We start from the raw sequence: 9,259 nt of genomic DNA, 5'->3' as shown, positions 1-9,259 counted from the left end.
GAGATATTGGGGAGTGTAGGAGGCATGGCTGCGGAGATATTGGGCAGTGTAGGAGGCGTGGCTGCGGAGATATTGAGATCGTGCTGCCATGGATACATCTGGAAAGGAAAATTACCGTCAGGTAAGTATTACATTTTCCTTAATGTACTCTTGTCTGGGGAACCTGCAGGGTTTGGGGGCTGATTTGGCACAGAGGTAGTTCGGGGTCCCCCTCTACCCTGAAAATGTGGGGAGTGACTGGATTATAGTGAGCATGCGTAAAACCCAAGGTGGAAGGCAGCGTTCGGGCAGCAGGACCACACAATACACTGGCCCTCCTCACCTCCAGCCCTGGAACCAGCATGCAGAGCAGTGACTAAGGTGTGGCAGAGAGCTTCAGGGCAGCACAATCAGACATTAGACCGGCTTTCACTAACGAAGGGAAAGTAAACCGATACACTTACTAACTTCTGAGCTGTTTACAAGTCTAGCACAATCTTCTGGCCAAAAAGTAAAAATGCACCCACATACACTGTTATATACCCTTACACCCCTACCCTACAGTTACAAAAAACAAAACACTTGTAAAAAATAAAAAAAAAGACTATTTAAAACAAATACATATATACATACCTTATGGACTTTTTAATATGTATGTCATGAGGGTACATTACTGTTATTTTTGGAAATAAATGCTAGTAATTATTTAGTAAAAAAAAAAAAAAAAAAATAACTAAATGAAAAAATACACCTTTAGTAAATATTATCACCATACATTGTTCTATGGACACAATTTAAACGAAATAACAGGGACATATAACCATACATCTATTGTTTGCACATTTTATTTTGAAAGTATGATGAAAATTGAGATTATTTTTTTTTAAATATTATTCCCTTTAAAATGCATATAAAATAAATCTTAGCAAATAGTACCACCCAAAGAAAGCCTTATATGTGGCGGAAAAAAAAAATATACACCGTAGATCATTTTGGTGTGATAAGTAACAACAAAGTTATTGGTGAATGAATGGAGGGAGCTTGATGTGAAAGTTGCTCTGGTTTTTAAAGGACAGATGCTAGAACTGCAATGACTAATTCATACACCTCTCCCTATGACCTGATATGACCAGAATCACGCACAAGTGTTGTGAATGTGGCGACGCTGCAGAATGAGACCACACGGCACACAGACAAACACGCCAATCTGTTTTATTACGAACGTCCCCAATTGGGGAAGGGGAGGGAGGAGGCAATCTCCACCCACTGATATACAACTCGCCCCCAGAGGGGGCAATAATCAAAGATTATACAATTATACAAGGATATGGTGGCAGCAGAGGGACAAGATTAGGATCCAGAAGTCATCACACTGGGGTGGGGGAGGGGGTGGGAAGGGGGCGATGGGGGTCACTTTACATCCCATATACACTCTCGTCACTGTATGCAATATACAGGAAGCAGTCCTCTTCATGGTGTTCCTGCAAGAGAAATGTCCAACCTGAGTCACCGTATCAAGTGGTACCCTCTCCCCTCCCCCACACCTCCTACACAGAGCCTGCCCCCCACGTCCTACACAGAGCCCGCCCCCCACGTCCTACACAGAGCCCGCCCCCCACGTCCTACACAGAGCCCGCCCCCCACACATGCTACACAGCCCCTCCCACACTTCATACACAGATTCTGCCCACCATGTCCTACACAGCCCCTCCTCCACACGTCCTTCAATGCCCTTCCTACACGGTCCCCTCCCATACACATCCTACAAGGCCCCTCCCACACATGCTACATGGCCCCCTCTCCCACACATCCTACTCGGCCCCCTCTCCCACACATCCTACTCAGCCCCCTCCCCCACACATCCGACTCAGCCCCCTCCCCCACACATCCGACTCAGCCCCCTCCCCCACACATCCTACATGGGCCTCTTCCCTTTCCAGTCCGTGTGTCAGCAGCACAGAGAAAGATTTGAGAAAGATCGTCCAATGTACCAGTGAACAGCACTGCTGTCCCCTAGAGTTCTGCCTGAATTCAATGACTCAGGTTTGCATGATGGTAATTCAAGCAGCAAACTCTAGGGGGCAGCAGCACTGTATGCTGGAATAGGAGACTATATATATCTCACACTCTATCCATATCTGCTGTTGGACCAGAAAGTGTGTGATCCCACCCCTTATTATTCACTGCTCTGCTGGCCTCGTCTCCTCTGTATGTGCTGCCCTGATAAGAGCCATAACAGCCAGGGCTCTGCCCCCTGTCCACCATCACCCTCCTTCCCCCAAACATCTCCTAACCCATCCACCATCACCTCCATCTCCCAAACATCTCCTAACCCATCACCCCCCTTCCCCCAAACATCTCCCAACCCATCCACCATCACCTCCATCTCCATCTCCCAAACATCTCCACCCCATCCACCTCCTTCCTCCAAACATCTCCACCTTCCCATTCACAAAACAACTCCACCATCACCTCCTTCCCCCAAACATTTCCACCCCCCCCCCCCATTCACCAAACCTCTCCACCCCGTCCACCATAACCCTCTTTCTAGAGTTCCTGTATGACCTATACCCAACTTTTCAGGACTGGTGCACACTAAGAGCGCTTTTGAGCACTTTTAAAAACCGCCAGCGCTGTGAAAAGTACTTGGCTAATGTATTTGAATGGGATGGAGCACACCAGAGCGATGTGATTTTCTCCCAAACGCAAGTCCTGCAGGTAATTCAGCCTCACTGTTAAGTGTAGAAAAGTGTAAAATAGCTCTGAAAGGCGCTAGATCAGAGCGATTTTCCAAGCCTTTTTCTTACAGAATCTGCTGAGTTACAGCTCTACTGCAACAAAAAATAGAAACACCAAACGTTCTGAGAATCGCGAGGCATGTTTAGAAAAATCGCTCGTCACATGCCTACAATCGCCTAGAAAAATCACTTAAGCGCTGAGCGTTTGCACTCCCACTAGCCCTTTTTGGTGTGCACTGGCCCTAATACTGCCTCTTTGGGGTATAATGCAATTTGAACGAGCCCAGAGTCCTTCAACAAACCTGGTAAAGTTGGCCCATGGTGGCACTGGTTGGGGGGATCACATTGTTGACAAAGAAGAAGAGTGCGTCTTCAGCCCGGAGGTGAATTCTTTTCCGGATTAGGAAGTAAAATTGGCCAACTGATAAAGAAGAATACACACAGTGAGATCGGGACTGGATGAAGGAATATTGAGAGAGGAAGATGAATGGAGTTGCTGTATTGATATTGGTATGTAGGAAGTGCATGTGGATAACATGATCTATGACAACAGATATATATATATAGACAGCGTGTTCACATGCATAGATGCAACGCAGGGGACCAAGAGACACGGGCCAGATGTGGGACACGAGGGGGAGGGGGGCAACCAGGAGACACGGGCCAGATGGGGACACAAGGGGGGCAACCCGGAGGGAGACACGGGCCAGACGGGGACACAAGGGGGGGGGGGGGGGGGTTGACGACAACCCGGAGACACAGGCCAGGCGTAGGACACGAGAGGGGGGGGGGGGGGGGTACAACCCGGAGACTCGGGCCAGACAGGGACACGAGAGGGGGGGTGGGGGATGACGACAACCGGAGACACGGGCCAGACGGGGACACAAGGGGGGATGCACAACCCAGAGACACGGGCCAGATTGGGACAGGAGGGGGGGGGGGGTGAACAACAACCCGGAGACACGGGCCAGATCAGGACACGAGGCGGGGGGGGGGGGGGGGGGTGAACGACACGGGCCAGCCTTGGACTCGACAACACGGAGTCACGGGGCCACGAGGGGGGTGGTGGACAATTCGGAGACACGGCAAGACGGGGACATGAGGGGGAGGGGGCAACCCGGGGACACAAGTAAGGGGTAACGACAACCAGGAGACACGGGGGCCAGACGGGGATACAAGTGGGGGGTGTCGACAACCAGGAGACACGGGGGCCAGACGGGGACACAAGTATATGTGGGGTGGGGGGGTGGGGTGGGAGACAACCCGGATGCACAGGCCAGACGCGCGGGGGGGGGGGGGGGGGGGGGGATGAGGTGGATCCCGCATCCACCCCCCTGCATGAAGGATGGGGGGAGGGGGGGGGGAGGAGGTGATGGATAAGAGGCGAGGAAATGATGGATGAGAAGAGGGGGGTGGGCGATGGATGAGGGGACAGTAGACAAGCAAAACTAGTGCATGAGGAAGGCTGGAGAGCAGAAGAATAATGGAACAAGAGATTCAGGGTTAAAGGGGAACGTTACACAATATAACCTAATGAGTTAAATGGAATCTCTTTCACAATAATAATAATAATACTTTATAAGTGATTTGCTGAAAGTTTGCTCAATGTAAAATCTTTCCTCATCCTGATTCACATTCTCACATCAGTGATGCCGGCATCTTTACTGCTGCCGAGATGACTCGCTGTGGAATGTTTATTAGCTATTGACAGGAAACAGGATCATCGCGATTTCCCAGAATGCTCTGGGGCAGAAGGCTGTGTGACATCACTGGGAGGGTGTGGTAACATAGCAATATAGAAAAAATTATACCAGTTTAATCAGTGTAAAAGTAATGTATAGTATTACATATATGTCACTACAGTCCCTCTTTTTTAAAGACAGATGGTGAGGAGGAGGAGGAACAGCGATGAGAGATCACAGAATAAACAGAGGAGGTGAAGGCTGATGAGCACAGAAGAGGACCAGACAGGGCTGAAGAATGCACTTGGAGAAGGGTGGAATGGGATGTAGAATTAAGGGATGAGGGAAGAGATTAAGGTGCAGAGTTGGTGAGATGTTGGGGAACACCTGAGGAACAGAGATGTGTGGAGATAATTGAAGGATGGAAAACAGGACCAGACATGGTTGAAGAAGTCACTTGGATAAGGATGAAATGGGATGGAGAGGTGAGCTGCAGAGTTGAGGAATGAGGGAGCAGATGAGAAGACCCGGGGAGTGATGGAATTCTTGGAGAGCAGAGATGGGAATGAGGGAGCAGATGAGGAGAAGACCCGGGAGTGATGGAATGCTTGGAGAGCAGAGTTAGGGAATGAGGGAGCAGATGAGGAGAAGACCCGGGAGTGATGGAATGCTTGGAGAGCAGAGATGGGGAATGAGGGAGCAGATGAGGAGAAGACCCGGGAGTAATGGAATGCCTTGGAGAGCAGAGTTGGGGAATGAGGAAGCAGATGAGGAGAAGACCCGGGGAGTGATGGAATGCTTGGAGAGCAGAGTTGGGGAATGAGGGAGCAGATGAGGAGAAGACTCGGGAGTGATGGAATGCTTGGAGAGCAGAGTTGGGGAATGAGGGAGCAGATGAGGAGAAGACTCGGGAGTGATGGAATGCTTGGAGAGCAGAGATGGAGAATGAGGGAGCAGGTGAAGAGAAGACCCGTGGAGTGATGGAATGCTTGGAGAGCAGAGATGAGGAATGAGGGAGCAGATGAGAGGAAGACCCGGGAGTGATGGAATTGCTTGGAGAGCAGAGATGAGGAATGAGGAAGCAGATGAGGAGAAGACCGGGGAGTGATGGAATGCTTGAGAGCAGAGTTGGGGAATGAGGGAGCAGATGAGGAGAAGACCCGGGAGTGGATGGAATGCTTGGAGAGCAGAGTTGAGAATGAGGGAGCAGATGAGGAGAAGACCGGGGAGTGATGGAATGCTTGGAGAGCAGATGAGGAGAAGACCTGGGGAGTGATGGAATGCTTGGAGAGCAGAGATGAGGAATGAGGGAGCAGATGAGGAGAAGACCGGGGAGTGATGGAATGGCTTGGAGTGCAGAGTTGAGGAATGAGGGGAGCAGATGAGAGGAAGAGCCGGGAGTGATGGAACGCTTGGAGAGCACAGTTGAGGAATGAGGGAGCAGATTGAGGAGAAGACCCGGGGAGTGATGGAATGCTTGGGAGAGCAGAGGTGAGGAATGAGGGAGCAGATGAGGAGAAAGACCGGGGAGTGATGGAATGCTTGGAGAGCAGAGTTGAGGAATGAGGGAGCAGATGAGGGGAAGACCCGGGAGTAATGGAATGCTTGGAGAGCAGAGTTGAGGAATGAGGGAGCAGATGAGGAGAAGACCCGTGGAGTGATGGAATGCTTGGAGAGCAGAGATGAGGAATGTGGGAGCAGATGAGGAGAAGACCCATGGAGTGATGGAATGCTTGGAGAGCAGAGATGGGGAATGAGGGAGCAGATGAGGAGAAGACCCGGGAGTGATGGAATGCTTGGAGAGCAGAGATGAGGAATGAGGGGAGCAGATGAGAGGAAGACCCGGGAGTGATGGAATGCTTGGAGAAGCAGAGATGAGGAATGAGGGAGCAGATGAGGAGAAGACCGGGGAGTGATGGAATGCTTGGAGAGCAGAGATGAGGAATGAGGGGAGCAGATGAGGAGAAGGACCGGGGAGTGATGGAATGCTTGGAGAGCAGAGATGAGGGAGCAGATGAGGAGAAGACCCGGGGAGTGATGGAATGCTTGGAGAGCAGAGATGAAGAATGAGGGAGCAGATGAGAGGAAGACCCGGGGAGTGATGGAATGCTTGGAGAGCAGAGTTGAGGAATGAGGGAGCAGATGAGGAGAAGACCCGGGGAGTGATAGAATGCTTGGAGAGCAGAGTTGGGGATATGTGGAGATCAAGGAGAAGATCGGTGGTTACCTGTCAGATCAGATGGCACCAGATATTTCTTTTTGTCTAAATCTCCAATTCTGGCCTTCGGAGCTTTCTCCACAATGACCTGATAGGAAAAACAATACAAAAATGAGACAATGAGCATTACCTCCCAACACACCCCAACTTCCTGACACCTGCATTGCTGCCAATCCCCCCCCCCCCCCCCCCCCGCCCATGCTGGGCCCAGAGACAGCAGAAGCTCCACACCTTCCAAGTCCAGCACTGGGACCACACACCAATCAAACCCAATATTAGAGATCATCAATGACCACTGGCTACTCCCTCCATACAAGGGCCCCAAGACTCCCCCTCCCCGGAGATTGCCAAGCTTCCCTCATGAGCCCCCCAGACTCCCCCACACTGTCTGGGGGCCAAGATTCCCCCACCCCACACTGGGCCCCCAGCGTCCTCCCTCTCCCACACAGGGGCCCATAAACTCCCCCCCACACACACTGAGGCCCCAAAGTCCTCTCTCCCCCAAACAGGGGCCAATAAACTCCCCCTCCCCCACACAGGGGCCCTTAAACCCCTTTCTCCCACATTGGGCCCCCAGACTCCCCCTCCCCCACACTGGGCCCCCAGATTCCCTCTTCCCCATAATGTGGTCCCCAGAGCCCTCCCTCCCCCACACTGTGGTCAATAAACTCCCCCTTCCCCACACTGGGGGCCATAAGCTCTCTCACCCCCACACTGGGGCCCCCAGATTCCTCTCTCTGCCCCCCACACAGACCCCCAGACTCCTCTTTCTGCCCCCTGAGGCCCCCAGACTCCTCCCTCTGCCCCCTGAGGCCCCCAGACTCCTCCCTCTGCCCCCTGGGGCCCCCAGACTCCCCCTCTCCACACTGGGGCCCCCAAAGTCCACCCTCCACCACATTTGGGCCCATAAGCTTCCCCTTCCCAACACTGGGCACCCAGACTCCTCCCTCTGCCCCCCCTGGGGTCCCCCGGCTCCCCCTTCCCACACAGAGGCCCCTCCCCCGCACCGGCACTCGGTCCGGGTACTTCTTGCGGATCTTCTCCCCCTCGGATCTCCGCTTCTCGAACGGATGCTCCTCTTTATAGACGAACTTCATGTCTGACCCGAATCTCCCCCGAATCCAACCGAATAAACAGCCTGAGCTCCGCCCACCACTTCCGCAACCGCGTGACGTCACCCGCAGCCACGCCCAGCTGTTCCGCAACTGCCTCGCGATCCACCCTCTACGTCACCGGAGACCACGCCCCTTCCATAGCACAGATAGGAACGGACACCAAAATCATGGCCGCTGCCAAACAGCGACACCCCTTCCCCGCCCCCTGACGTCAGGTATCTGCCAGCACCGCACTCGTGACCTGCCAGGGCTGACAGCGGCACGCCCATCAATCACGTGTCCATGTGTCATAACAATCCTCACAGCGACACCTGGCGGCACAGAGAGGAATAGCACCACACTGACACCTGGGGGAGGAGAGAGGAATAGCACCACACTGACACCTGGAGGAGGAGGGAGGAATAGCACCACACTGACACCTGGGGGAGGAGAGAGGAATAGCACCACACTGACACCGGAGGAGCGAGGAATAGCACCACACTGACATCTGGAGGAGGAGAGAGGAATAGCACCACACTGCCACCTGGAGGAGGAGGGAGGAATAGCACCACACTGCCACCTGGAGGAGGAGAGAGGAATAGCACCACACTGACACCTGGGGGAGGAGACAGGAATAGCACCACACTGCCACATGGAGGAGGAGCGAGGAATAGCACCACACTGACACCTGGGGGAGGAGACAGGAATAGCACCACACTGCCACATGGAGGAGGAGAGAGGAATAGCACCACACTGACACCTGGAGGAAGAGAGAGGAATAGCACCACACTGCCACCTGGAGGAGGAGAGAAGAATAGCACCACACTGACACCTGGAGGAGGAGAGAGGAATAGCACGACACTGACACCTGGGGGAGGAGACAGGAATAGCACCACACTGCCACATGGAGGAGGAGAGAGGAATAGCACCACACTGACACCTGGGGGAGGAGAGAGGAATAGCACCACACTGACACCTGGAGGAGGAGAGAGGAATAGCACCACACTGACACCTGGAGGAGGAGACAGGAATAGCACCACACTGCCACATGGAGGAGGAGAGAGGAATAGCACCACACTGACATCTGGAGGAGGAGGGAGGAATAGCACCACACTGACACCTGGAGGAGGAGCGAGGAATAGCACCACACTGACACCTGGGGGAGGAGACAGGAATAGCACCACACTGCCACATGGAGGAGGAGAGAGGAATAGCACCACACTGACACCTGGAGGAAGAGAGAGGAATAGCACCACACTGCCACCTGGAGGAGGAGAGAAGAATAGCACCACACTGACACCTGGAGGAGGAATTGCACCACACTACCACCTGGAGGAGGTGAGAGGAATAGCACCACACTGCCACCTGGAGGAGGAGAGAGGAATAGCACCACACTGACACCTGGAGGAGGAGGGAGGAATAGCACCACACTGACATCTGGTGGAGGAGAGAGGAATAGCACCAAACTGACACCTGGAGGAGGAGAGAGGAATAGCACCACACTGACACCTGGAGGAGGAGAGAGGAATAGCACCACACTGACACCTG

General features: G+C 53.1%; 1 protein-coding gene across 1 annotated transcript; it reads right to left on the bottom strand.

The window, feature by feature from the left end:
- Nucleotides 1–1,175: 1,175 nt before the first annotated feature.
- Nucleotides 1,176–7,798, bottom strand: GABARAP (GABA type A receptor-associated protein). The gene is made up of 4 exons (XM_068271952.1): nucleotides 7,625–7,798; nucleotides 6,627–6,705; nucleotides 3,020–3,138; nucleotides 1,176–1,460 (listed from the first exon to the last, which is right to left on the bottom strand). The coding sequence occupies exons 1-4, from the start codon at nucleotides 7,712–7,714 to the stop codon at nucleotides 1,395–1,397; spliced, it is 354 nt and encodes a 117-aa protein (XP_068128053.1). The 5' UTR covers nucleotides 7,715–7,798; the 3' UTR covers nucleotides 1,176–1,394.
- Nucleotides 7,799–9,259: the final 1,461 nt, after the last annotated feature.

This window comes from Hyperolius riggenbachi, chromosome 3, assembly GCF_040937935.1.
Source record: "Hyperolius riggenbachi isolate aHypRig1 chromosome 3, aHypRig1.pri, whole genome shotgun sequence".
Lineage (NCBI taxonomy): Eukaryota > Metazoa > Chordata > Amphibia > Anura > Hyperoliidae > Hyperolius > Hyperolius riggenbachi.
This window is presented reverse-complemented; position numbering and strand designations above follow the sequence as displayed.

What these genes read in the sequence shown, in the direction of transcription:
- GABARAP (XM_068271952.1), bottom strand. Translation starts at nt 7,714, where the DNA reads ATGAAGTTCGTCTATAAAGAGGAGCATCCGTTCGAGAAGCGGAGATCC. An exon ending in GGTGCCATCTGATCTGACAG is followed by an intron (nt 3,139 to 6,626) that starts GTAACCACCGAT and finishes CTTCTTTATCAG; the next exon opens with TTGGCCAATTTTACTTCCTA. An exon ending in CCATGGGCCAACTTTACCAG is followed by an intron (nt 1,461 to 3,019) that starts GTTTGTTGAAGG and finishes TTTCTCTTGCAG; the next exon opens with GAACACCATGAAGAGGACTG.